The sequence below is a fragment of the Halichoerus grypus genome, chromosome 1 (assembly GCF_964656455.1).
Source record: "Halichoerus grypus chromosome 1, mHalGry1.hap1.1, whole genome shotgun sequence".
In the NCBI taxonomy this organism is placed as follows: domain Eukaryota; kingdom Metazoa; phylum Chordata; class Mammalia; order Carnivora; family Phocidae; genus Halichoerus; species Halichoerus grypus.
The window spans coordinates 138,002,725-138,030,677 of NC_135712.1; the positions used below are offsets into that span (position 1 = coordinate 138,002,725).

General features: G+C 50.1%; 1 protein-coding gene across 5 annotated transcripts in view; it reads left to right on the plus strand.

The window, feature by feature from the left end:
* RARB (retinoic acid receptor beta) overlaps positions 1 to 27,953 on the plus strand; it is a 712,218-nt gene that overhangs the window by 671,136 nt on the left and 13,129 nt on the right. For all 5 annotated transcript variants that reach the window (XM_036072138.2, XM_078072445.1, XM_078072441.1 and 2 more), the window contains 2 exons: positions 13,836 to 13,996; positions 26,357 to 26,533. In XM_036072138.2, the coding sequence (XP_035928031.1) occupies positions 13,836 to 13,996; positions 26,357 to 26,533 (338 nt within the window). The remainder of the gene's footprint in view (positions 1 to 13,835; positions 13,997 to 26,356; positions 26,534 to 27,953) is intronic.

Sequence of the window (27,953 nt, forward strand, 5' to 3'; positions counted from 1 at the left end):
GGGCAGATGTCTTTTTGATTAAAAGAGAAAAGCGTGTTCTGGGTGTGGGTGTGGGTGTTAAAGGAAGGGCAGAGGGAAGTGAATTGTGCAGGTCTGTCAGGAACGTCATGTGTCATTTCTTGGACTTCTTGTTTTGTTGTTGTTTTTTTTTTTTTTTTTGACCCCTTGGCTGAAACGTTCCCAGGAATAGAGACTCTGTTCTCGGCTCATGTTGAGCATCCAAGTACGTGGCGGGGAGCAAGGCAGAGGATGGGGAAGATGGCTTTGTTTCTTTTCCAAACAACTCTCTGGAGAAATAAATACCTGAGAATTAAAGTTGTGTAGGCCAGAAAGAGGATTTTTGTGAACTAAATAGGATTTTGGCAATCCCTCACAGATGAGGACAATTTAGGATGATCTATTTATATTGAGCAACTGATAAGTTCACTCGAGGGAAGGCTCAGTTGGCTCCAATCTGGCCGGCACTTCACGTCCTGAGATTGACTTGAGGGCTGTGGCTTGAGTCTGCTGTTTCATTTCTAATGTTTTTTCTTAGTCACACATGTGGCCTGAGAGTGACCTCTCGGTCACATCCATGGCAGCCCAGGCCAAGTAGGAAAATTCCTTCATTATACTCCTCATTACATTCTTGTTAACACTAATCTTTTTAAAAAGCAGATGGAATCGAGAATTATTTTACGAGTTTGGAGTTAGACCCGGTTTGATTTCTGGCCCCGTCGTGTGACATTTAAGGCACGAAGGCACCGGGAATTCCATACATTGCATTCCTCCTTCTTTGTCCCCTCATCATTCTCCAAGCCAGAATCCAGCAGGTCACCCCTTTCCGCTTCCCACTGCCCGGCACCCCCACACCTCTTACCCTGACCCCTCCCCAGAGTCTCGCCCCAGTTCAGACATCCCTCTTCTTGCACTTGGAACTTCTAGTGGCCACCACAGTGCTCTCTCCACCCCCAATCATTTCTTCACTGCAAACAGAGCAACCTTTCGAAAAGGCAGCTCTGATCATGTCACCGCCACTAGAGACCCAAATGCACCTGATACCCAAGTTCCCTTGGCGAGAGTCACAGGATCCCGTGAGCTGTGGTCCAGCGCGAGTCTGACCTTGAGCCCTGGCCCTGTCTGCAGAGCCTCAGAGCTGCCTGTTCTGTCCAGGCCTTCAGAACTGCTCTTTCCTCTGCCTGCAGAGCCCTCCCGCCTTCTAGCCTCTGCTCAGCCAAAGCCCCCTCTTGCTTTCATTCTCTGCCCAGACAGATCTTAAGTGACAGCATCTCCCAAGATCTTACCTGCTCCATGCTGACTTCCAGGGAGCCTCTACAGTTTCACATTCTCTGGGAAATTCATACAGCTTTTCATGTTTGTAAACATGGGTGGTTCTACTGACCTCTCTTACAGGTTTGATTATAGAAAAACAAGTTTTCAAGGGGCTGGACTCAAGTGTATTTCCTAGGTTGAGTTTTGAAGGGCTTTTCCTGGCCTCTTCTTAACCCTCCCCACCCCCAGTCTGGCTTCCATCATCCTCGTGGCTCTGCTGGAAACATTCTCTTGAAAGTCACCACTTTCTCCATTGCCAAAACCAGTGAACTTTGCTTCCTCTTCATTCTTTATGACTGTCAGCTCCAGTGGACACTTGGCCACGCTGCTTCTGCTGCTTCACATTCTTTCCTCCTTCGGTTCCTGTGATTTGTTAGCATCCCAGTTTTCCTGCCCGCTCTTGATCTGCTTCTGTCATTGTGTCCTCTTCCCTTTCCCACCAACTGCTGGCAACTCCCAAGGATCGATTCCTAGGCCTCCTGTTTTCTTTCCTCTCTCTCGCATTGGTCATCCCCCTCGTTTCTTGGGACAGTCGTCTCTCAGATTTCAACTCCTGAATAACCTGACTTCCCGTTCTCCTGCCAGCTCCAGAGTGCCATCTCTCAAAGAACCTCTCTGGGCTTGCCACCTGGATTTCTGTCTCACGTGCCCCGAAGCCAGACTCCTCATCTTCTGGCCCAAAACTGGATTCCTTATTCCCCACCAGCTTTCCCACTTTTCTTTTATTTGGGATACCGTCAATATCCCAGTACCAGCATTAAAATATTATTGTGACCTCAGAGTCATCTTCTTCATCCCCCATATTCAGCCCATCACCAATCCCAGCAGATTTCTTCATTGGAGTGCATCCCTACATATCCCTTTTCTCCCCCCTCCTCATTATACCAATCTAATCTTTTCTTCCCACCAATTCCCAGTCTCCACTTTTTCCTCCAGGCACACCAGCCACCCTGCTCTCCTACAAATCTGATGCAGACATTTCTGGAACATTTCCTCATGTCCCCCCATCCGGAATGTTCTTCCTACCTCTTTTTGCCTCCCCACTGAGACCCATCCTCTCAAAGCCATCTGAGAACTAACTTCCCTCATAGAACTAGGTTGTTTCCAACCCTTAGGCCTTCCACATACTGTTATCATCCCGAGTGTCTCCTACCCCTTCAAGCCTTATTCATTTAAGGAATATTTGTTGAGTGTCCTTGGAAAAGACACTGCCCTGAGAATGCCAGGATGAATAAGACCTACGATACTTCTGTAGGGCACTCAGCTCAAGATTCCTCTTTCCTGTGACTTTTTTCATGACTCCCACAGACTGAACTACCAGCTCCCTCATCTGTGGGTCTAAGTTCCATCTCACAACGTACACCTTAGATTTTGTACTCCTGTTGCTTCAATCAGTGAATGAATATTCTGGATTCTAGCTCACTGCATGATAGTTATTTGTTTAGATGACTGTCTTTTACTAGAATGTGAATCTCTTAAAAATACTCCATAACTATTTGAACAGATGAAGAACTAAATTAATAGATGAATGGATGGGTGGGTGGGTGGATAAATAGATGAAAGGATAGACAAATGGATGGATTAATGGATAGACAACTTGATGGAGGAAAACAATAGGAAGGAAGGATAAATGGATGGACAGACAGATGAATAGCTGAGTGGATGGACAAATGGATAGATGAAGGCATGGATGGATGGACTGCATAAATGGATAGATGAATGGACAGATGGATGGATGAAAAAAAACCCTGCAATTAAGAGAGACTTCAGTGGTAACCCTCCCACCCGTTGTAGGAATGCCTTTTAAAATAACTTTGAGAACTAAGATAGCCTCCAAAAATGTTAACAGTAAATTTAAATTAATTCAGATTATTAGGAAAGGAGGTTATGGTTAATTGACTAATTATATCTAATAGTAGGCTAGCATATATCTCATACATGGATCGCCAATTCTCTAAAAATTAAAATTAATAGATTGCATTTAGAATAAAAGCTCTACTGAACAGTATACTTATTTGGTGATTCTGAAAACCCTTAGAACCCTTAGTGCTTCAAGGATACCAGTGAGAATCACTTAGGTCTATATAGGCTGGAATAAATCATTTAAATGCCTTAAAGTGAGAGTTTTTCATTTAAACTAGGTATGTAATATATACAATCACACATTCACATGTAGACCATTTCTCTGGGGATTTGGGTTTCTAAAATTGATTTGACAACATGCAGGCACTTCTCTACAGTAATATCCTAAATAGGGTATTTGGCACCCATCAGGCCAACATGCAGCCATTTCTCTATCTCTTTTGGACACCTCATTGACACACACAGGGTGCAGGCAGAGATTCGTCAAGTGTATCAAGCAGTGTCTGGAAAGTTGGATCCCAAGGAGGTGAACATGGTCACATCATTTACTAAGCCAAGTTCACATGGAAAGTCCTGCCATCGAGATGAACCTATTGAAAGTTTAAAAACTGTTCAGTTTACCTATCCTCTATCCTCCCCTTAATCTCCAGTTATGCGGGCCCCAGGCTGGAGCAGTGGTCTTGCCTTGGATAAAAATTCTTTCCTCCCTCCCTCCTTTATTTTCTTCCTTCCTGTATTTCCTTCCTTCCTTATTTTCCATTTCTTTCTCTTTTCTTTCTCCACTGCTGCGTCAACATTTCACATCTCAAAGCATTCCATGTATATTAAACCTTCATAGTCTATATTATATATCATGTGCATTTCATTTGAGGAATAAAGGATGCCTTATCTGACTTAGTATCTTCAGTAGCTACAGGACTCAATAAATGTTTGGTGGTAAGAAATTGGTATGGGGCTCGCACTCTTTTGGTACATATTACACTAGGTTGCAATTATTTACATATCTAAATATATGTAAGAATCCTGTGTGTGATGGAAAAAAATGAATGTCCCCATTTTTCAGATGAGGAAACTGAGGCTTGGGGACATTTAAAGACTATCCTGAGTTTGCACAGGTAGTAAATGATGCACTAAATGCAAGCCCCTGGAGTTTCAGCCCAGTCCTTCCCACTTGTCCATTGCACCTTTCATGTAATTTAAGACAATGGAGAACAATTTCCTAACTTCTGTGTGTTGTAACAGATGTTGGTAGGATCTTCAAACTTGAGTTGGAGGAATGGCAAATTGTCTTCTTTCTTGCCTTAACCACTGAATAAAAGCAACCGTTGATTCAGACATACCATGGGGCAAAAGAGCATGTGGGCATGTGCTGCTATTGCAGAAACACTCTTTACACAGACCGTATCAGTTAGCTATTGCCATGTCACAAACCACCCCAAAGCTCAGTGGCTGGAAACAATAAGCGTGTATTATTGCTTACAAAACTATCGATCGGCGGGGTGGTACTTCTGGGTTCACTGGGCTCTCTCGTGAGCCTACGGTCAGCTTCAGGTCGGGTAAGCAATTCTGCTCATCTTCCCTGAATGCTCACTCTCCCAGGTTCCTGGGCAGACTGGCTCTAGATTGATCTTGGACGATCTTAGCTGGACTAATTGGGCTCTCCCCCGCATGATCTCTCATTTTCCAGCAGGTTAGCCCAGATTTCTTCACACACAGTGATGAGGTTCTGAGAGGAACAGGCAGAAGTGTGCAAGATCTCTTAATGTCTAGGCTTGGAAATGGTGTAACATTACTACCACTGCGTTCTGTTGGCTAAAGCGAGTCACAAGCCATCCCAGATAACGTGGGCTGTGGAATGGTCTCCACCTCTTGATGGGAGTAGCTACAAAGTCAGTGCAAACAGGGTGCAAGAGGAAGATATGGAGGATTAGGGCCATCTTTGTGGTGAAGCCACATGCAAACATGGCCCCCATGTCCAGGACCCTGGAACCTCCTGACCCTCCAGTTGTGCAAGATTTATCAAAGGGTCACACTCCCCAAGAGGAACGGCTGAGTCTCTTCTCAGAGCTTTTTGCAGGCTAAGTAAAGTACCTCATTTCGATTTTAAAAAATGTTTTAAGAGGGAAAATATAAGAATGTCAAGGAGAACTGCAATTCATTTTCTGAAAATTAATTGGGTTTAGAGAACAGAAGGAATGAAAATTTTGACCATTAGAATTTATCGTGATTTAAAAAAAAAGAATTTATCGTGATAGAGATCGTTGTTTAATATTTGAAAGCCTATAACTTGCCATGAAGAATATATATACGACGCAGAGCAGGATACAGGTTTATCTGGAACAGTCTGCTGCTGAGGAATTTCTTTTTGTCATCCCCTACCCCCCCAGTCAGATGCTGCTTTGAAAGGCTGTCCATGTGCCTGGATCTCTGCTCAATCATTTACCCTAGGAGTTTGGATCCTGACTTTAAGGTGATAGATTCCTGAATCTGAGACTGCCTGCATTTTTACAAAGTTAAAAACAAAAAACACGACCACACAGTCTTTCAGATACACGAGGGCATGTTGAATTTCAACAAACTTCCACGCAGTAAACTTCAGTTTGATATAACCAAGAACTTGCTGCCCACGTATGGCTTATGGGAATAGATGCTGAACTCTAAGACAAGACCTTCATCCCAGCCCCCAGCACGTGGGATAGATAGCCAAGGACACATCCGCCTCCCATGGACAGGATTTAGGGAGAGCCGTCGCTGATAGTAAGTAGCCCATTGCTGCCAGAGGGAACGTGCAAAGAAGTTCTACTGATTATGAAGGAAGGCGTCTCAGAGGCGCTAGGCACTTTCTCTACTGCTCATTGTCAAAGCTCCTGTTTTTAAACATCACGCAGGAATGTTTTATTGTCCCTCATCTCTGGAGTTGAACTTAAGCTGTTTCCTATAGTTCATACAAGACTTGTGTCCGAAGGAAAGGATCTGTCACTTGTAACAGAGCCTCTAAACTCCCAAATCTCTTGCCTTGCAAGGATGGCCACCACACGGGGCCTGCCCGGAAAGGAATATGGCCACGGCAGGGCTGGCCATGGCAGGCCAGACAGAGGAGGAAGAAAGTATTTGGAAATAAAAGACAAAGGAAAGGCTATCCACTTGAGAGGAGGCAAAATTTCCATATCTAAAAGCAACCAGTGAGAGGGAAATGTGTTTAAAATTGTTTTGAAAGTTTCATTAGGGGGCACGTGGATGGCTCAGTCGGTTAAGCGTCTGCCTTCGGCTCATGTCATGATCCCAGGGTCCTGGGATCGAGCCCCACATTGGGCTCCCTGCTCGGCGGGAAGCCTGCTTCTCCCTCTCCCCCTGCTTCTGTTCCCTCTCTCGCTGTGTCTCTCTCTGTCAAATAAATAAATAAAATCTTTAAAAAAAAAAAAAAAAGTTTTATTAGTATAATATACCACTTTAACTAGAAAGAGGTATTTGGCATTGGTACGTTCTGATATTTCAGGGATTTTCTGTAAGTGCTTTGAATAACTCTAAGAAGCTGAGCTAGGCTGGTAGATCCTTGTTAAACTCTCAGAATGCTATGTCCAGACTATTTCCCCCATGACTTGAATATTTAATATTCTGTAAAAATTCTAAGTATGCTCCCTGCTCTGTTACTGGCCCTGTGAAAGCTAGGCCATCCCTTGCACTTTGCATTTGTTGGGGGGGTGAGGGGGGAGCGGGGTCACATCACCTTTGCCAGTCCTTGCCCACGTGCTGCTGCCTGGCGGGTTGGAGCCATCCAGTCACAGGACTGTATTCACTGAACAGACGCTCCCGGTGCCCCGCCCTCAGCCGCCTCCGAAAGGCATGTGTCCGGTCACTGGCCCGGAACCTTAGTGGCAGCCTCGTTCACTACCCTCCTTTCTCCGTGTATGTGTTCAAACGTCTACTAGCGCTTACGTGGCGAGCGCGGTATTAGGTGCAAGGCACAGCCTCCACCGTGAAGGAGATTCGGATCTTGAGGGAGTATTCGCTCACCCCAACTCCACCCAACTCAACCGTGGGACCTGCTGGGCTCCGTGCTTGAGTGCCAACCCCCAAATCCTGAAATTATGGGAAAAGTATGTCTCTGTTAGTCATAGATCTGCCTATCTTCAAGTCCATTCGTTTACAGTTCATTTATATAATGAGTTCAGAAAATTATTTTTAAACTAAGATTAAACTCTATTTTTGTGGTTTTCTTTTAAGGTATTGGTGTGTCAGTTACAGGCTCTCCCCCACACAGGGCAACCAGATAGCTCAACCACCAACTGTGACCCATTATTCCTGGAGTTAGCAAGGTGAAGAGCCAAGATGAACGGATTCCAGACTTTAATATTCAAGCAAGAATAAATAGACCATTATGCTTCCTTTGCTAAACTGAATATAGAGAATTTTATGGTCAAAACCACTGTCAATTGTATTTCCCTTTTTTCCTTCTTTTCTTTTTTTTTTTTTTTTGACGTCAAGGAATTTTTAGTGAAGCGTTGTTTTCATCTCTTTCTGAATCCAAGTGAAATCCACATCTTTCGCATGTTTCCTGCATTACAGTTTTATTGTGTGCGTGGAAATCAATATTCTAGAAACATGCACAAGTGCACACATTAAAATGAACATGACTTCATTTATTTCCATGATTAGACATTCAAATAAAAGTGCTTGGGTGTCTGTTTTCATATTCATAGGTCGAGATCCGTACATCAGAGGTATTTGTATAAGTGACACTTTTATTACATTCATTTCATTTGCAATATGATAGTGGATCATAAATATGTTACTTTTATGCCACCAAATCTGATTTGTAGCACTTGGCCCTCACAAGGAGAATACTTGATATTTTATGGAGCACCTTGCGTCCAAGAAGCGCTTTGCAGACATCAGGCCCGGTTCTCCCAGGTGTGTAAATCACACTTGTGACCCTTTGGATGCCCCACCTGCTTTATCAGCCTGCTGGCTCATGCTTCCAGGGGTGGAGAGTGGTTCGTGAATGCCCTGCCGGCCCGGAGATGGTGATGAGACCTTTAATTTCTGGAAGAAAGAGGCTCAGGTGAGCTCTGTGTTGCACACAAAGGCCCTGATGGCTGACCAAACTCCACACTTAGTCACATGTTCACCTTGTCCTTCACAAGGCAGCTTTTGAGCCCCCACTGGGGGCCAGACACTGTATTGGGCCCTAAGGAAAGAGAGACAAAATATGACCTTTGCCTTCTAGGTATTCAGGCCGGGAGGTGAGGGCTGTGTGGAATGGTAATTGCCCCACACCTTGGAATGGGGCTCTGATGCAGAGGTGACAGTATGTGTCCCCTCCATCCCATTCCCCATGCCTTCCCAGGGACGCACTGTGCCTGAAAGCAGCCTGTCCACGCCCAGATCCGTCACAGGTGTGTCGGTGCGCATGCCAGCCAGCATCACCTCCGTGGGACTGGAAGAGGAAGCCGGCCGCCGACAGCACAGGCTGCCTTTGGGGCCAAGCATCAGTTGTACAGCCCAGACCACCACCCCCCAGGCTCCCCACCCACCTTCCCATCCGTCCTCTCAACTCACCTCCCCTTTCTTCAGCATCAGCCTTCCCATCCTGGATCGGCACCCCCGCCCCTGCACGCACACACCAATAATACACATACAGCGTCCTTCTCGGCACTCACCGTGTGGTGGGATCGCGAGTGTGCGTGACATGCCAGAGCACACTTCCCTTCAGAGGGAAGGCCCCAGGGCCAGGTGTTCTGAGTTCAGATACCCACTACGTGATTTATAGGATGCACGGCCTTGGGCAGGCGAGTGAGCTTTCTGTGCCTCGATTTTCTTGTCTGCAAAACAGGCATAATAAGGATACTTCCCTTTCGGGTTGTTGAGTGGCCGAATATGAATAGAAGGCTTCTACAAGGGCCCTGTTGCTGCTCGGTAGCTGTAATGAGCATTTCCAGTATCAGAACACCACTCCAGTGTGAGTCACAGCACACAGCATGATAGCGACGCCGGTATTGTTATTGTATGAGTACTGCCTGTCTCTCCCCATAAGTGAGTTCCACAGCAGCAGCGACCGTCTGTGTGGCTCAGCCGTCGCTTCAGCCCCGCAACAGATGGTACATACTAGATGCTCAAAAAATATCCGAATGAGTGAATGGACAGACAACGAAGGAACAAACGCATCCATCTGCTCGTTTGGGGCCGCTCCCGGGCGGCTTCCTCAGAAACATCACTGCCACTTGCAGCCGTGAGCCTCACGGTGAAGTCCACAAACCCTCCGTGTTCCGGTCCACCATTTCCACGTGGGAGGGCCTGAAATTCTCCCTCCTGTATGACCAGCCTGCAGAAGCCTTTGCAGTAGACGCACCACTTCCCACCTAGCGGGGCGTCCACACGTCTCTGGGAGGGGGCTGCTGCCTTCGGGGAGTCTCCGAGAGGGGCCGGGTCCCCTGGGATGGTGGTGGAGCCCCGGCCCCCTGGCAGCACCTGTGTCACCCCCTGCCCCACGCTGGTCCCCTGCAAGGGGGCAAGCTCCTGCCCTGCCCCAGATGCTACTGGCCGTGAGTCCCCCACGGCTGGACCGAGCCGCCGTACCCAGGCCCTCGTGGTGTCCCGTGCCTGGCCCAGGTACCATGTCTGCCGTCCACGGCCGTTTGCAGCCGTTGAGCAAAGCAGTTGTTGAAGCCATGTGTTTGGAACACTCATCCATCCGCTTCTGACCCTTTACGTAATTGGGGCGTTATCACGGGGGGGGGGGGGCGGGGGCATGGCATCCTGCCATTGCTGAGGAGTCCCGATAGTCCCAGGAGTCCTTTGATCGTGGAGACAGTAGGAGAGGCGCTCTGCCTTGGGAGGGCAGGCGCTGTCTGGAAGGGAGCCCGAGGTGACACACCGGTTCCCTGGCAGCCAGTCAGCTGGTAAGTGTGCTCAGAGTTTGGGCCTCAAAGCACAGAAGATGGAGCTCTGGCTTTACAGCTGTTAGTTTTGCAAATGGTGGGTGCTGTCTGCACAATCCAACCGAGGGCCCCCACTCAGTGCCCTGCTTCATACGGCTCACCGGGGTCCCCTTCCCGCCTGACCTCACCTGTCCCTTTCTGGCTTGGTGTAGATGCTCAGTGGGGGGCGCTCCCACCTCACAGGTAACCTCTGGGGCTGTGTTTTCTCACATGAGTTTTCCAGGTAATTTTCCAGGCGGCTGCGGGTGGATGGGGGACAGAGAAGCAGAACGCTTAGAAGTGCGGACTCAGGCCCTCCAGACCTGCCTGGGGATGGGATTCTGGGTAATGGTGTGCGTGCATGCGGTTCCTCCCTCTGCTTTTCTGTTACATCCCACTGAAATCTTGGCTTGACCACTTTCAGACAGGGGGATCTTGGGCCTCCAGCTTTGAGAGTATAGAAGTGGAATTTTAAAGCCTACCTCATCTGGTTCACTGTGGAATTTAGGGAATTAGAATTCTTCTATTGCTTATGGTGATGGCTGGCCCTTGCCAAACAATCAGTAAGTGGTATTACTATTACTGCTGTGTTAAGTGGTCAAAGGTGCCATCTTGGTTTCTGATTCTGGTCAGAGCAATTCCTAGCGTTCAGTGGCTTGTGGCCTCCCTCAGGGGTCTGGGTGTTTGTTTTTCTGATGGTAAGGTATAATTCACATAGCATAACATTCATCCCTTTAAAGTAGTCAGTTCAGTGGTTTGTAGTATGTTCACGAGGGTCTACAGCCATTACCACTGTCCAGTTCCAGAACATTTTCATCATTTCATCTCCCTACAAAGAAACCCCATGCCCATTAGCGGTCACTTCCTATCTTCCACGCGCCGCAGCCCTTGGTGACCACCAGTCTGCCTTCTGTCTATGAACATCCCACAAATAGAATCTTTAGTGACTGGCGTCTTTCACGGAGCAGGATGTTGTCAGGGTTCATCCATGTTGTTCCGTGTGTAGTACTTTGCTCCTCGTATGGCCAAGACTGTTCCAGTGCGTGGATACGCCACATCTGGGTATCCATTCATCAGTTGGTGGGCATGTGGGTTATTTCCACTTTGGGGCTATTCTGAATATTGCCACTGGGAACACTGGTGTACATGTTCTACATGAACATTTATTTTCTGTTCTCCTGGGTAGACCCAGGAATGGGATTGATGGATCATATGATAACTCTATGTTAAACTTTTCAAGGAACTGCCAGACAATTTTCCTCGGGGCTCTATTCTAGAAGGACCCTCACTGCTTACATACAACTTTTGTGTTAACTAACAAAGAGGCTCATGCACAGGAGCCAGGAAAGGAGGGGACAGCTAACGTGTGCTGAGAACCCATGGTGCTCTCACACAGGCTTCCGGCCACGGCCTCCCCTCACGGACCCAGACTCTGTCCTAGAGGAGAGCCACCGGGGCATCTCTGCGACCATGCGCTTCCCTCTTCCACTCTCACGGTCCCTCCTTTGCTGACTGTGTTCTTTGCTTTCTAACTGCTTTCGACCATATGCTGCCCTCACCCCACATCCTGCCTCTGCTAGGAATGGTCTGGGCACTTGGCCAGTCTGCCCTGGAAAGGAATACATTGGAGGCTTGAGTTACTTCACGCTGTCTTTGCCCGCTCACCTTAGATCTGGAAGTGTTCTGAGCCAAAGAACAGTGTCGCTTCAGAGTCCTGGGGGGAGAAAATCATCTGGAGAGGTATTGTTTTCTTCTCAAACATGTCCGCTCCCTTAGGAATGAGTGAGTCCAAGGGAAGAAAGCACTTGGCAACTGTGTAAACCTTCTTTGGTCTTTCTGATGCTCAGTTTGTTCATCTGTAAAATGAGTTTAAAATTACCTACCTGATAAGGGGATTAAGTGAGATACTGTGGACACAGTTCCCGGTACAATGCTTAAGATACTCAAATGTGAATATTCTCACAGCCCGCCCTCCCGCCCAGTCGGGTGTCAGTGACTTACGCAGACACTGGGTTTGTTCACTACCATGATTCCCAGCTATTTCCTTGCACCTTCCTGCCCTCCCCACGCCTGCCTTTTACTCTGCCCTCAGCTCCTGCCCCGGGCAGAGCCTCGGGATCCTCGCGGTGTAGACCCAGGGAGCTGCGAGTTCTCAGATCACCCTGGGTGCTCTCAGGAAGGCAACGCAGGCCAAATCCTCTTAGGGCAGATCGGATTATGACCTGGGTCATTTTGCAACACAGATTCCCGGGTCATGGAGGTGTCATACACGGCCAGGTGGCATCCAGCCTGGCAACCCCTGGGTCCCCAGGACAGGCTTGCGTGGTCTAGTTTTACCTGTTGGCCACTCCGGGTTTCAGTTTCCTTCCCCAGGAGATCCTCACCAGGGGCCAGAGCTTTGCATTACACTCAGTTTGAAGTCATCTGAGAGCTCTGTGCTGTGAGGGGAAGCATGGGCTTCCGCCGCCCCGAGCCCAGGGGCCCGACTCTGCCTGGCACCAAGCTCAGCAGAGGCAAAGACACACACCTACCGAGGGGCCAGGGGGCTGGACGGGATGCGGAGTCGAGCAGTTACAGATAACTAAGCAAATATTGAATGGACAAGTCGTTTTTCAGGCCATGGGCTCATGATGCATAAATTGTTATTTTAAAATAACTTTTTAGGGGCGCCTGGGTGGCTCAGTCGGTTAAGCGTGTGCCTTCAGTTCAGGTCATGATCCCAGGGTCCTGGGATCGAGCCCTGCATCGGGCTCCCTGCTCAATGGGGAGCCTGCTTCCCCCTCTCCCTCTACCTGCTGCTCCCCCTGCTTGTGCTCTCTCTCTCTGTCAAAAAATTAAATCTTTAAAGAAAATAAAAACTAAAATAAAAATAACTTTTTATAACAGTAGTATTTTATTTATACTTTATAATGTATATAATATGTAATATATATAAATAATAATAAAAGATTACATAACTAATACCAACAGTCTAGGAAGCAGAAAAGCGTAAAGGGGCAAAAATCATCATCCCATCACCTTTGAGATGAATCTCTTCACAAGTGTCAGTTAATTCGGAAAACTAAGAAACAACAAAAACCAGAAGGCTTAGCCAGGAATCATGAATTATGACGCAACAAAGGTTTTATTCAGCAACGTGTCTCCCAGGCCAAAGTGGTTCCCTTGTAATGCCTCGTGAGCCATCCCCTCTGCAACCAGGGGGAATGTGCTTGGAAAAATCGTCTCTTTGAGGACCAGTCCACATAGAAAGCCCAAGCAAACAGAGGCTCTCAGCCTTCTGGGTGAGCCTCACCTCTCTTTAAGAGTGGGTTGGCAGGGCGCCTGGGTGGCTCAGTCATTAAGCAGCTGCCTTCGGCTCAGGTCGTGATCCCAGGGTCCTGGGATCGAGTCCCACATCGGGCTCCCTCCTCGGAGAGAAGCCTGCTCTCCCTCTCCCTCTCCTGCTGCTTGTGTTCCTGCTCTCGCTGTGTCTCTCTCTGTCAAATAACTAAATAAAATCTTTAAAAAAAAAAAAAAAAGGTGGGTTGGCAGGTGCACACGCAGAAAGGCAAACCTTTCTCTCTGCCTGGCCCTCTGGCCGCCAAACCTCTCTTCTTGGGAGATGTCTTTATGGCACCTTTTCCCACTGTTCCTGTTCCAAGTGTCAAGTGAGACCAGGCAGCATCAGGAAATGGAAACTTCCAGCTCAGGCAGTGCAGCCCCGGCCACTAGTGACCCCTGATTTGCCTTCTCTCTCCTTTCCAGCTGTCAGGAATGATAGGAACAAGAAGAAGAAGGAGCCTTCGAAGCAGGAATGCACGGAAAGCTATGAAATGACGGCTGAGCTGGACGATCTCACAGAGAAGATCCGCAAAGCCCACCAGGAAACCTTCCCCTCCCTCTGCCAGCTGGGTAAATACACCACGGTAAGAGACGCTTCCAAGCCAGGCTGCGGACCCTCGCATCCAGGCCCGCTCCCTTCTTCCCTGTCCCCTGGCCCTGGACCCGGAGGGGGCACCCACCCACATTTGGCCCAGGACATATGTGTGGGCTGAGTGGAGCTCCGCAGTGGCCACCTCCCTCCACGTGGCAGTCTTTGGACAGTCCCTAAGTAGGATGGCTGTTTCCTCCGATCCACTCAGGCATGCGTGTGTTCACTCAAGAACCACAAACTGAGCACTCATTATGCGCCAGGCCATGTGCAAGGCGCTGGTGGCGTGAGTGAATAAGCTAAGGTTGCTGCTCGCAGGGATGTACAGTCTGGTGAGGGAGATACGTGAAATCAGTGAGGTGTTTCAGGAGTCATGACAGACACCTGTACAGAGCCCAGTGGAGACCTGGAGGGGACGCAGGGCAGTGTTTTCAAAACACCCATCCAGATGTAAGGTCCAACCGACATTATGGGGGCCCTCCCCTGGGCCAGAGTCCCGCTTGAGAGAGGAGGTCAAACCCCTGAGCCAGGGCTGGGAAGAACACAGGCGTGACTCCTTCCTGGGGAGGCAGGAGGTCCCGCCGTGCTCCCCAGAGCTCCATTAGAAATGGCTTTCACCACGGGTAGAAATAAAGAGAAGGTAGGAGGGAGAAAACGTGGGATCCAGGGTTGGTGGTGTATGTTGACTGGTCTGGGATATGTCGCTGGAGACACGTGAGGTACTTCAATTTTTTAAACTGGTTTTTGCATGTATTATGTTCGCTGACATCAATTCGCTGTGGATGGCACACAGTAGGCACTCAATAAATGTTGAATGAATGAATGAATGAATGAATGAATGAATGACTATAACTAGAATGCTGTTCTGGCCTCCTTAAGTAGCTTATGTTGCTTGCCTAAGATGCTGGTAAACGTACCTTTAAAATAATCCAAATTATCACATTGGCTGGTTTGGTGCCTTGCGTGCTAGAAAAACAATAGGATGAAAGCTCCTGAAGATTCAGAGACAAAGTGTTGATGCCAAAAGGAGGAGGACAGTGAGCACCGGGGCTGGGAAGCTGCTGGGGACGGGGTGGGGCGGTGCTTGCCTGCAGGCTCTGACTCAGTCGCTTTGGCGGTGCTGGGGGGCGGGGCTGAGGAGGTGGGGGGCATTTCTAACAAGCTTCCTGGTCATGCCACTGAGGCTGGGCAGCAGACTGCACTTACAGAGCAGGCGCAGTGACCTGGACTTTGAGTAGCCAGACCCAGGATGATCTTCTGGGGCCCAGCCAGGCCCTTGGTGTCGAGAAGAACAAGAGACATCGGCGTGCTTCCCCCACCCATGTGGGAAGCTGTTGACCTACCCTGCCAGGCTGAGGGGAGGGCTTGATTCAGTGGACAGGCCCCCACTGAGCTTGGTAACCGCTAGCCCAGAGCAGGACAAGGCTGGACACCATAAAGGAGCTTTTATTTTAACCCAGAAGGTAAAGCAGGTCCGTGAACCAAGAGGTGGTGGAGGGTAATGCCTTTTATCAAGAGCAAGGGCACTAGAAGCAGATGAACGTGTTTTAACTCCTGCTCAGCCACCAGTCAGCCAGGTGACTGAGTGCAAGTAACTTTGCCCAGCCTCCTTTTTCCCATCTGTAGAATGGGGATGATATAAAATGGTTAGACAAATTAAACAATTCATGAGAAGCTTCTGTGATGGGACCTGGAAATACCTACACGACAGTGATGTGGCAGGTGCACCATCCACCACACATCCGTTCACTTGGTGTGAACTGATACTCCGGGGGCCTGGCCCCGTGCCAGGTGCATCAGACACTACGGAGACGTAAGATGATTAATAACCAGTGCCAAGGAGCTTATCATTTATTCCTTTTAGAAATACTTATGATTGCCAACTGTTCCAGGCACTGTTTGGGGCTAAGTATCAAGGCACATGCATCCTGACCTAAGAAATCAGGAAATCAACTGTGAGGATGGGCCCAGGGGAAAGGACAGAAAGAGGTGAGGGGAAGGGTGGGACTGTGTTGGGAGTGAGTGGGAAGTGAGAAATAGCTTTGCAGGGGCGCCTGGGGCGCTCAGTCAGTTAAGTGTCTGACTCTTGATTGCAGCTCCGGTCATAATCTCAGGGTCGTGAGATCAAGCCCCGCGTCAGGCTCTCCACTCAGTGGAGGTGGGGAGTCTGCTTGAGATTCTTTCTCTCCGCCTCCTTCTCCCCTCCCCCTGCACTCGCTCTCTCTAAAATAAATAAATCTTTAAAAAAGGGAAGGAGAAAGAAAGGAAGAAAGAAAATAAGAGAAAGAAAGAAAAGGAAAGAAAGAAAAGAAAAGAAAGAAAAGAAAAAAGAAAGAAAGCCTTGCAGTCTTAAACACTGACTGAGGAATTTGTATTTTAATCTGTAAATAATGGAGAGCAAGAGACAGTTTGCAATCAGGAGTCTTTATTATTGTAATCACCATTATTATTACAGCTACTATTTATTGAGCATTTACTACGTACCAGGGACCATTCTAAATATTCATTCTTTGACTCCCTACAAGGACGTTATAAAGCGGGTGTTGTTGCTTCCATATTACAGATGCGTAAACTGGGGTGTGGAAAAGCCAAATAACGTGCCCCATGTCTCATAGCCAGTAAGTGGAACTTGAACATGAACAGCCTGAGTCCAGGGACAGCCCTTTCAGCCACACCATACCCAGGATACATCAAGGGGGTGGTTGACAAGGCAGAATGGAAGCAGGAGCCATTGGGCATCTGGTTAGGAGGGCAGGACTGTTATCCAGGACTAAATCAAACCGTGAGCTCCAGAAAGGCAGAGTCAAAGAGAACAGTCAAAGTAGGGAGGACTTCCTGGAAGTGGAAGCTTTGGAGCCAGGTCATGAGGTGAGACACATTTTATGACAATCCCTGGGATCATTTGCTACGGTATCAGGGGTCTCCTCTCCTCTTCCCCAGGTGGGGCTTCCTTAGTGTGGCCGAGGCATTCCGCCAGGCCCTGACTCACCTGGTAATCAGATGAAATGGTGTCCACTCTACTCCAGGGGAGGGCTGGGCAAACCCAAGGCATAGCCTTGCGTCCACCTAGCATGCACACCCTGGTGTGGCCTGGCTTCCTACAGGGCCTGGGACCAAAATGCTCCTTCAGGACGGACCTCCCTGTTAGTCAACACAGCTCCTTCCCACCCCAAAAGGCAGCCAGGGATTCTGGCCAGTCTCACCGGGGCCTCTACTGCCCTCCCTTCCCCCAGCCATCCCTCGGAACCCGGTAGCCTCTCCTTTTGGATTCTCATTATACCACAGGGCTGATTCCATCTGTCTCTAGGCCAGTGAGGCTGCCTGCCCAGCCCTCCCAGAGAATGCAGCAGGGACTGGCTGGGCCCCACCCGTCCTGTGGCTCACACTGCAAGTCCTGAGGACCTGACCTGGGGACTTTCGCTGGCTGCCAGAGCTGCTTGGCTCATGTGTGGGGCACTGATACTCCTGGGGGAGCCCCCACCCAAGGACAAAAAGAAGCTGGTGGGTGAATGCCCCAGCTTCGTTGCCCCTGCGGAGGATACCTTCTCTCAACCATTTCCCGGGGGTGCCCAGCAAGAGGAGCCCAGGTGCCCACAGGGCTGGTCTTTCCTGGCTGCCTTCCCTTCCAGGACCTCCTCCCCACCCCTCCTCCAGTGCTTCCTGGGACCTCTTCCCTTCCTGCACCTCTTCGCGCTTGCGCACTGGTGCACGCACATGTGAGTGGGGGAGGGGCAAAAGGAGAGAATCTCCAGCAGACTCCCCACTAAGCATGGAGCTCCATGCGGGGCTCGATCTCACGACCCATGACATCATGACCTGAGCTGAAACCAAGAGTCAGACATTTAACAGACTGTGCCACGCAGGCGCCCCTATCTGCGCCTCTTTTGCTCCAACAGGGAACATGGAGATAGAGTTTTCACTTTCTGGAGGATGATCCTCAGCTATAGGGCAGCCGACCTCCTTCCAGAAGCACACTGCCCATTTGTGGGATCGAGGCGGCTCTGATACAGTCTCTCATCTGGCTTTTCTCTTTATTTCTACTCTGTATACAGATCTAGCTCAGTTTTTATTGTAAGCAACTTGAAATCCTTTCTGGAAGTAGGTGGGGGTATAAATAAATAACGGCAGCCAGAACACATTCTCGGCAAGCTCTTAGTTCCGAGTTGAGCTTTTTTTTTTTTTTTTATAAGGAGAGCTTTTTTTAGACAGGCAGTTGCTTCCACTGCAAGGAAACTTCCTGCCATCTTCACTAGCCTGGCCTCCCTGTCAGATGCCTGTGGAATAAGTGGGCAGAGAGGAATTAAAAAGGCAGCTAGCCGCCCACCTACAGACTTTTGAAGAGTAGTTCCCTTTTCTTTTCTAGTTAGGGTAGATCTGGGACACATGGCCCAGCCCGCGGAGACAGCAAGACTGGGTGGGGAAGCAGGAACGTATCCCCCACGGCCCTCCACACCCAGGCCTGGGCAGGGCGCTCACCTCCAACTTCAGAGTTAGACTCTGTGGGAAGGGTCCTAACCAGTGACCTCCAGGTTGGCAAGCAGGAGGCGTGGGAGTGGTATTCCACAGGGAAAGTGGAAAGCAAGGCAGCGGCTATTTACAGATGAGTCTCCAAAACAGAATGAAGCAGCAAACCAGAGGAAGCAGCATCCCAGCTCTGAGGATATTTACTCTGCTTCCGGATGTCACACCCCAGCAACTGCGTCGTTTGGGTTTGGGGGCTTCATAGACCTAGGGTCAAATCCTGCCTGTGCTACTTAAGATTGCGTGACCTGGGACTTGTCAGAGGAGCCACGGCCCCCTGCTCTGTAGCATGGGGTTCGCGTGGTACCCACGACTTGGGGTTTCTGGAAGGGTTAAGTGAAACAACTGTGTCAGAGCTCCTTGTACAGTTTCTGGTGGAGAGATGTACAAAATGGGCAGGTCTCCTCTTGGTTGTGCTATGAACACCGTGTCGTTTTTTCCAGCCACACTCACAGGTTCTGGAAAAGTAAAGTGGCAGGTGGGCAAGCGAGGCAGTCTCCAGGCAGCGTGACCCCAGCCTGGGCTGTTCGCTCCCGCATCCCGCTGCTCTGCCGTGTGCGGGCTCTTCATCACTTTGCAGAGCTTGATGGGACATAAGCTGCCCTCCGAGGGGCTCATGAAGTTGAGCTATGGAGATTTAAGGAGCCCTTAATCTACTCAGAAAAATGACCACCAACAGAATCATTAAACCTCCAAAAGACTTTCCAGGAAATGAGTGCTTTAGAAAAGGAAGGATATTGTGAGCAGTTCCGGCCATTGCGGACTTGGCTTTCATTCTAGAAAACTAACACTGGGATCAGCCAGAGAATCAGAACCTGACACTCAGGAGGTCAGCCTCCCAGGAGAGACACACCTGGTGGCAGGGGGCGGGGGTGGGGGTTGGGGGGGCGTCATGAGGCCCGAGTTCTAATCTCCACTCTTCCGCCTCCCAGTTGGGTGACCTTGAACTGGTTCTTATCTTTTGTGATAAGAGCCTGTTTCCTGCCAGTAAACATACCTGCCCTGCCTGTATCATATAGACTGTTCTTTTCATTTTCCAACACACATTTTCTGTATCCCTACTGTATTCATCTGCTCATGCTGCCATCACAAAGTACCACAGACCAGGTGGCTTCAGTCAACAGCAATTTATTGTCTCACGGGTCCGGAAGCCGGAAGCCCAGTATGAAGCTGTCAGTAGGGCCGTGCTCTCTCTGGTGGCTCTAGGGAAGAATCCTTCCTTGCCTCTTCTAGCTTCTGATGTTGGGGGCAATTATTGGCACTCCTCAGCTTGTGGAAGCGTGGTTCCAATCCTCTGTCGTCACATGGTCTTCTCCTATGTGTTTCTGTGTCATCCTCTCTCCACTCATGTCCGTCTCTATCCAGATTTCCCTTTATAAGGGCACCAGTCATATTAAAATGAGTACTGCCTAATGACCTCATTTTAAGTTGATCACCTGTGGTAAGACCCCATTTCCAAATAAGGTCACGTTCTGAAGTTACTGGGGATTAGGACCTCAACATATCTTTTGCAGTGGCGGTGGGGGGATGGGTACAAGGTTCAACCCATAACACCTGCTGAGCGCGGAATTGGAGTGCACGGACATTTACCCTTCCATGCTTGCAGCTCTTCTGTGAAGTCGGGCTGAAAATCAAATGTTGTCACATGTTTTGTGAGCTTTTAGAAGCCTCTGGCAGTACACATCACAAGTCTTTGGCTTTTAGTGAAAAATGCCCTCTAGGCACTGGGCTACGTTCCTCGGTTCTTACTGGGTGGTGGAAAAAGGAAAAGACCTTTTCGGTCAAGGGAAGAGCATGAGCATGGCACGGAGTTTGGCAGGGGAGGGACTGGACGCAGAGCCCAAGGAGATAGGTCAGGGCTAGCTGGTGGGGCCTTTGTGAGCTGGCATAAGGTATGTGACCATTAGCCACAGAGAGCCAAGTGAGGTTTCTAGACAGGAGAGGCAGTGCCACGAGGGTGAGCCCTGGCTGCCCTGTGCCTGGCCAGAGGCGCTGGCAGGTGAGCAGGGCAGGGCTTTGCCTCATTCTTAGAGGTGCCCACGGAGTTCCAGAAGCCATCAGTGGTCTTTCAGAGCAGCTGAGACCACCCCAAAATCTAGCATCTCCTGGACATCCTCTGGAACACTGATCTACACCCTCCAGCTGGTATATTCCAAAGGCTATCCCCCTGCACTCCGGCCAAGATCCCTGAATCTCTGAGATCACCAGCAATGAAGGGGCTGCAGCTGTCCAGAGGGGCCCTTCCAGTCTCATGTATTGGTCCCGGAATCTTAGGCAATGGGGGTGCAGGAGCACCCCTAAAACATTACCTTCAGGGATATTGTGCTTGCTTCTAGCCAGACTTCCCGGAAACTCTTGGAGAGGTCCTTCGAGACCCTTGTTACTTCCCCCTTCCCATTGCCCATGGCCCATTGCTCGGAACCCTCTCCATCCATGGGCTGCTCCATGCCTTTAAGACGGTGTCTGTCTTTCCAGCCATAGTTGCAGGATGGCTACCCAGCTGCCTTTCCCCACCTGTTGGAAGCATCCGGTTCTACCGAGAATGCTAAAAGTGTGCTGGGGCCCCCATGCCTCCCTCCTCCCACTGATGGACGGACCCCAGCTGGTAAATTCCTAAGGCCATGTTGTCACAGTGCCTGGATACACGTTTGTTGACCACAGAGAGATGCTGGCCTGGCACATAATGTTCTCTTCATAATGATGCCGGGGATCACGAGATGCCCCAGGAGCGAGAGGGTAGGCGACAGGGTGTAATGGCGGGGAGTGTGGCCACTGCGGCCGCACCGCCTCCTGTGAATCCTGTGCCCTCGCCTCACAGCTGAGCGTCTTGCACGACTGACTGCACTTCTCTGGGCCTCAGCCTCCACCCCAGCCAGATGGGAGGAGAACAGCCCCTCCCGGCGGAGGGTGCCATGAGAATTCGAGGGAGCTGGTTGCAAAGCCCTCAGAAGGGGGCCTGCCCCCTGGGATTGTGGCCCGGACACGTGTGCCACGAGACATGGAACGTGGGTGACAGGAGCGGTCTGCAAACACGACTCTGAAAGGGCATCAGCCTGTCCAGGTGGTCGAGGGGCAGATTCAGGCCTAGGGAAGGAGGCACCCGGCAGATGCACCCAGGATTCCCTGGGAAACCCAACCCCTTATTGTTGGGAAGAGTTTGGGTTTCCTCCCTAGCTGAAAAGGCGCCACGAGCAGCCCTGTTTCAACCACTGTAGTATCCAGCAGCTGCCACAGACAGGAACTGCAAAATCACCCATGATTCCGTCTCCACTTATGGGTCTTTTTCCACAAGTAACGGCAGTCAGAAAAGGGAATCCCCTTTGCATCACAAAAATGGCCAATATCACTGGATTTCCTAGTGCGGTTGGGCTGTGCTGCCCCGAACGGCGGCCCGGGTTGGACCCCTCCCGGGGCCTCCGCCGCACTGCACTGTGGGAAGGCGGAGTGGGGCGCCCGCCTGGAGAGGGGCTCCCACCCCCTGAGGAGGAGCGGGGGAGGAAGGGCGAGAGTTTGAGGAGGGCCTGCCTCTGCCCCATGGCCATGCTGCTCCTCAGCCACCCCAGCCTCTCACTGTCCTTCTCCCTCAGTCTCAGAAGGGCTGCCGAAAACCCACACTTCCCTCCGTGCGCCCCGAGCCCGCCTCCATTACCAACCCAAACAAGCAGAGCTGTCCGTTTGCTGCAGCTAGTGGATAATATATAAGCCATTTTAAACCTCATGCCTATGAATCGAGCAACCAGGATAATAAAACACCAGGTTATTTTGTGTTTTATTAACTGCCTCTTCCCTTCGGTTTGCATAATAGTGAGTTAGATTTACATGCCATTAAGACGGCTGTGCATTATTTTTAATAGAAAGTAGGACAGGCTTCTCTCTCGCAGCCCAATGTGTGATGAAGTAACCTCATATGATGCAGATGGAGGTTTCATTCACACTCGCTGGGTCGGGCCAATGTCTTTTTTTCCAGATGGATACTCCATTGTAAAATGATTTCCCGCCGTAAGCTCGCCTCTCTGTCCCTCTCTTCCATGTCATCTTCCTACAAACTGGATAAACTGCCTATTAAATTTAATTACAGCCCGAATGGCCGCACATCTTGATCTTCTGTTCCCCAGAGTGTACTGTATTCCACCAAGGTCCTTGAGGAAGGAATACAATAAATCTGGAGGAGGCATGCCCACCTTCTGCAGAGGGTGCTGCGGAAGGCGCCGATGGCACCCACCTTTTGAAGGCCTTCTGTGGCATCCCTTCTGCAAACTCCTTTCCGGCTTTCCTCCCCAGCATTCAAAATGAAAGCTAGTTTTATAGACTCTCCGGGCTGATTTTCACTGAGGTGAGGAACTAAAGCTATGCGTCTGGGATGCACAGTTCCCTTTGCTGAGCTGTTTACATTTGTCAGAGGCCTAAACAGCAGGCCCCAGGAACCTCGCCTTTCACTCACTGGGTGGTTGGGCTCTGCCCGCCTCCAGAGGCAGCAGAGACCTCCTGAGCAGGCCTAGACCACAGCAGGGAGAGCCTCATCCTAAGAACAGTCGTCGTCCTGAGACATCTGGAATCAAGCAAGGACTTGGGGGAACTTCATTCCTCATCAGTTCATTGAACAAATACTTATTGAGCCCCTGCATGTAGGTGGACGGAACAGCCCGTGCAAAGACCCGGAGGCAGGTGCATGCCCACTTGCTCACAGATGGCAAGAGACCCGTGAGGCTGGGCTGGAGTGAGCTGGGGGCGAGTGGGAAGACAGGGAGCCAGAGAGTAGTGGCCGGATCTGGGAGGACCTCGCAGGCCTTTGGTCTGAGATGAGAAATCATTGGCGATGTTGAGCAATACGGTGATTTGCTCTGACTTTTGTTTTAAAGGGATCTCTATATTCCTTTGATAAGAATAGACTGGAAGGCGGCCAGAGTGGAATGAGGGAAACCAGTGAGGAGGCTGTTGCAGTAATCCAGGCAGGTGGTGATGGTGGCTCAGACCAGGAGGGTGGTGGTGGCGGCGGGACCTCCTCTCTAACTCCTAACAGTTTTTTGGAGGGAGGATGTGACATTGTCAGACCTAAACTCTCTCAGCTATAACTGTTCATCAGTCCGAATTCTTCCTGCTATGAGCGAGAGGAACCCAAACTCAAATAACTTAGACTCTTTCCAAAAAGTCATGGTGTGGATCAGGCATGGCTGGATCCAGCATTTCAGTATCATCAGGACAGAACAACTCTCCCTCTTTCTTTCCATGACTCACCTCAGCTTTCCTCTGAGAGGCCTTCTCCACCTGGTAGCCCCGGAAAACTCCTGGTAGCCCACACTGATGGCTTTGCTTCTCCAGTTGTTCCATCCAAAGTCTCAGACATGAGCTTCACGGGCCTGCTGTCAGGCACCCGCTCTTTTCTGAACCGATCCCTGTGGCCAGGAGGAGGGCCTGTTGTGATTAAGCAGACCAGAGTCAAGTGTCCTCCCTGCATTCAAGGGAGTTAGGCAGCCCTGCCCAAACCCCAAGGGCTCAGAGGGAGGGAGGTGCAGTCCTCCAAAGGATTCCAGAGGCAGGAGAGAAGGATGGCAAAAAGGCAAGAATACAAGATAGTCATTCAACTGCATTCACTCCAGAGATTCTGCTCTGGAGATTAGAGAAAGAGAAAAAAGAAAACAAAAACCCCCCAAAAAACCACTTTCTTGGGTATGTTGTAGTCTAGTCCTCGCCAAAAGCTGAGACCTTCAGTAATTTCTGGCAAGTTCTTAGTGGCGTCCTATTTCCTGTGTGTACTGTGAGCATCCTCCTTACTGATTAAATGAGGAAAGCTAGTTTGAGGCTTGTAATGGGCCATGGAGTGGGGACTCGAATGGGGACTTTGCTGGCCATGCTCCCTCTGCTCATGGGGACAGAGGAGAAGATGACCACTGCTGTTGTCGGAACCCTGTGGCGGTGCCCTGGGCAAGTAGGGGTGCTGAGGAAAGAGATCCAACACTGACTAAACCCCTAGAACACGCCAGGCACCATTTGTACCCTGGGATCCCACTTCATCTCCCCCGCAGCCTTTGAGGGCAGGTGGCACATATCCCTCTTTACAAATGGGGAGACTGAGGCATTGCTTACTGTAGGGCACCCCTGTCAGCTGGATCAGGTCGACCTGGGACCCACTTGCAGCCCCTCGATGGCAAGTTAGCTCGCGTCGCTGAGATGGGCTTTCCGCGTCTTCGGCTGCAGCTAAGAAGAGCTAGCCCGGTCTTGGCTGGGGGGGGCTGGGTGAGGTCCTGAGCCCGGCCGGATAGGGCCTGCCGTGGCAAGTCCCAGACAGCAGCAGGCGCTTTCCCTGCCAGGCTGGCAGCGTGTCTGGTGTGCTCGGCTGTCACACCCCAGCCCCTGGCTGCGTGCCCGCGGGGTCAAGAAACCTTCATGGAACAGAGGGAGGAGAGAGGGGACGAATGAGTGAGTGAATGAATGAATGCAAATGGATGAGGGGATCCGGCCAGTAGGTGGCAGCAGGTGGACTGAAATCTGCTAATGTCACAGGGGTGCCGAGGAAGGGATCCCCCTGATTGATTCTCTGGCGCTCAGAAGTTAAGGGCTCCTGCGGCAACCTGGGCTTCCGGGTCCAGGATAAAAGCCGCTGACCGGCGAGAGGGCCGGGCCCTCCCTGGAGGAGCGGCTGTGTTAGCCCCGCAGCGGGCTGCGTCATCACCCTGCGTCATCACCCTGCGCCATCCCGTGCGTCATCCCCCTGCGTCATCCCGCTGCGTCATCCCGCCGCTATCACACTCTCTCCCCGTCATATATTCTTTGGAAGTAAATTACAAATGTGTTATCTGGCCTGTAAATATGTTGATGTTCTCAATGAATGATAGGAACTTCCGCCAACACTGAGAACAGCAATGTTTTCATTACAGAAAATTCACATCTCAAACACCTTAATATCTCACATTCCCACTTCTCTCACGTGTGTCAGTTTCTTTAGTTTATTTGAATCAGAATTCAGATAAGGTCTACACCTTGTAACTGTAAGTCCCCTATTTTTTTTTAGTCCCCTCCTGTGCCTCTGTCCCTACTGATCTGCTCTCTCTCCCTATAGTTTTGCTATCTTCAGAATGTCCTATGAATTGGGTCGTTCTGTGTGTAGGCTTTCATGTCTGCCACCTTTCGCTTGGCATGATGCTTCTGAGGCTCATCCGTGCTGCGGGCTGTGTCTGTGATCCCTTTGCTGTTACTCTTGGCCAGCATTTCGTTGCACAGGGTGCCACGGATTTATCCATTTACAGGTTAATAAGCATCTAGGTTGAGTTGCTTTTAGTCTATAGGTTTCTCTTTCCATTTCTTGTTATGCCCTTGCAATGTATTTGTTGAAGAGACCAATTCATTGGTTTGATGGAGGCTCTAGCCTTCTGGATGGTGACACTTGCATCCCCCGTGGTGTAGCTTACCACGTTCCTCTGTCTCTTGGATTTCCTGCAGTTCGATCTAGAAGCCCACTCTCATTCTGCTTTGACCATTTCATAGGTGCGGGGGTGTGATTCCATAACATTGCCTCTTCTTAAGATTTTAGCAACCACTGATGGTCAGTGCCTAGAGCCAGTAATTCATCAGGGCTCTAATATGGTGACTCCTTATGCCATCATTTCTTCACGTATTAGCTGGAATAATCACATAAAGAGAAACCCCCTTTATCTGCTACTTGACGATCCATGGTTCAGGGATATGATATTGTGCATTTTTAAAAGAATCCAAGCTAAACACCCAGCCACCCCAATAGGAAGCTCCCTGGTCATTTTCATAGAAAATGCACTGAGTTCCTCATCTTCTGTCAAGCTTTTCAGAAACTACCCCTGACAGTGTTTTCTCTCCCTCTTAGAATTCCAGTGCTGACCACCGAGTCCGACTGGACCTGGGCCTCTGGGACAAATTCAGTGAACTGGCCACCAAGTGCATTATTAAGATTGTGGAATTTGCTAAACGTCTGCCAGGCTTCACCGGCTTGACCATTGCAGACCAAATCACCCTGCTGAAGGCTGCCTGCCTGGACATTCTGGTATGTGCCCTTCTGAACTCTTAGTTGGGGATGGGGGGGGGGGGCGGATGGAGATGCTTTGAAGACCTCCAGAGGCTTTGGTCTCCCCAGCCTCTCCTCCTGCCACTTCCATTGCACACTGAGCCCCATCCTCCCTGCCTGAATCTCGGTTCCACCACCAGAGGCTCAGAGACCCCCTGGGTTGGGCAGAACCTCCTCTCTTCTCGACGTGGTGTGGGAACCCCCACTGCATGACCTTGGGGAAGGACCTAGCCTGTCTCGGTCACAGGCTTGCTTGCTCGCAAAAACCCCTTCTGTGGGCCAGACCTGTAAATCTTTGAAAGGCCGTCAGGCTTCTCTAGGCTAAACCCACTGGAGGTGGCTCATGGTGCCCTGGTTCTGCCCTCTGACCTCACACCAGCTCTATCAGTGGCCTCAGGAAAATCACTTCCTTTCATAGACTTCAGTGTCTCCATCTGTGCAAACGTAATGGATCCCTGCTGCCTCTTTCCCCTCTTCTGTTCTCACGCTGTGGCTTCTAGGGCCCTAGAGAGGGTAAGGACGCTGTCACACCTTGTCCTCTGTGGGTCTACTGGCCGGATGCCTTCCCTCCCTCTCCCTGGTGGGTACTTCAGGGATGGTGTGATTAATTCTGTCTGGGTTGGTTTCCTTGGGTGGGGAAGCAGCTCCCATTAGAGGTGACAGGGATGTACCCGGCCTTGGGGTGGGGGGGTGGTGTATGCTGATGGGCCTCTGGAGGAAGTGGGAGGGGAAGCTGGCCCCCAGCAATGCATCAGAAAATAAGGTAAAATTGGCTTTTGTGGTGCTTTAAAAGTGTAGATTTTTCTTTTTATTACATCTTTCATAGCTTTGGGTATAAACAATTCTGCAAAGCAAATATAGTTACCCACTGTAATTAAACACACAGGTGTGCTCAGGAGGAGAGGACCCCATATGAGGCAGTTGTGCAGGGAGCTTGAATGTTTATGTGTCTTTCTGCTCACTGGTTGGATCTTAGGAGGAGTGGCAATGAGTTACTCAGTAACCTACAAGTGCCAGGGATCCTGAGCATATATATGGTATTTTTTCATCTCATAAAATCAGAGGGTCTGGGATGAACCCAGGGACATTGAGAAAAATGAAACCTCAAAGCAGCATTCACCTGTCACCTACCCACACCCTATAGCATCTACAAACATCAGCTCATTTGAGCCTCACACAGCTCAGTGAGCTGGCTGGGGATGGAGATTCAGCCCATTTTACAGATGAGGAGCTAGAGACTGGTGAGTCACCTGGGTCAGGTGAATGCTGGAACCAAACCCCAAGACCCACATCTTTCTATTCCAGAAGCCATGAGAGGATTAGAAGCATAAACAGGGGATGGTGTTAGGTGGGCCCTGGGCAGAGAACCAGCCAGGCCATCAGATATTAATAGAGGCCC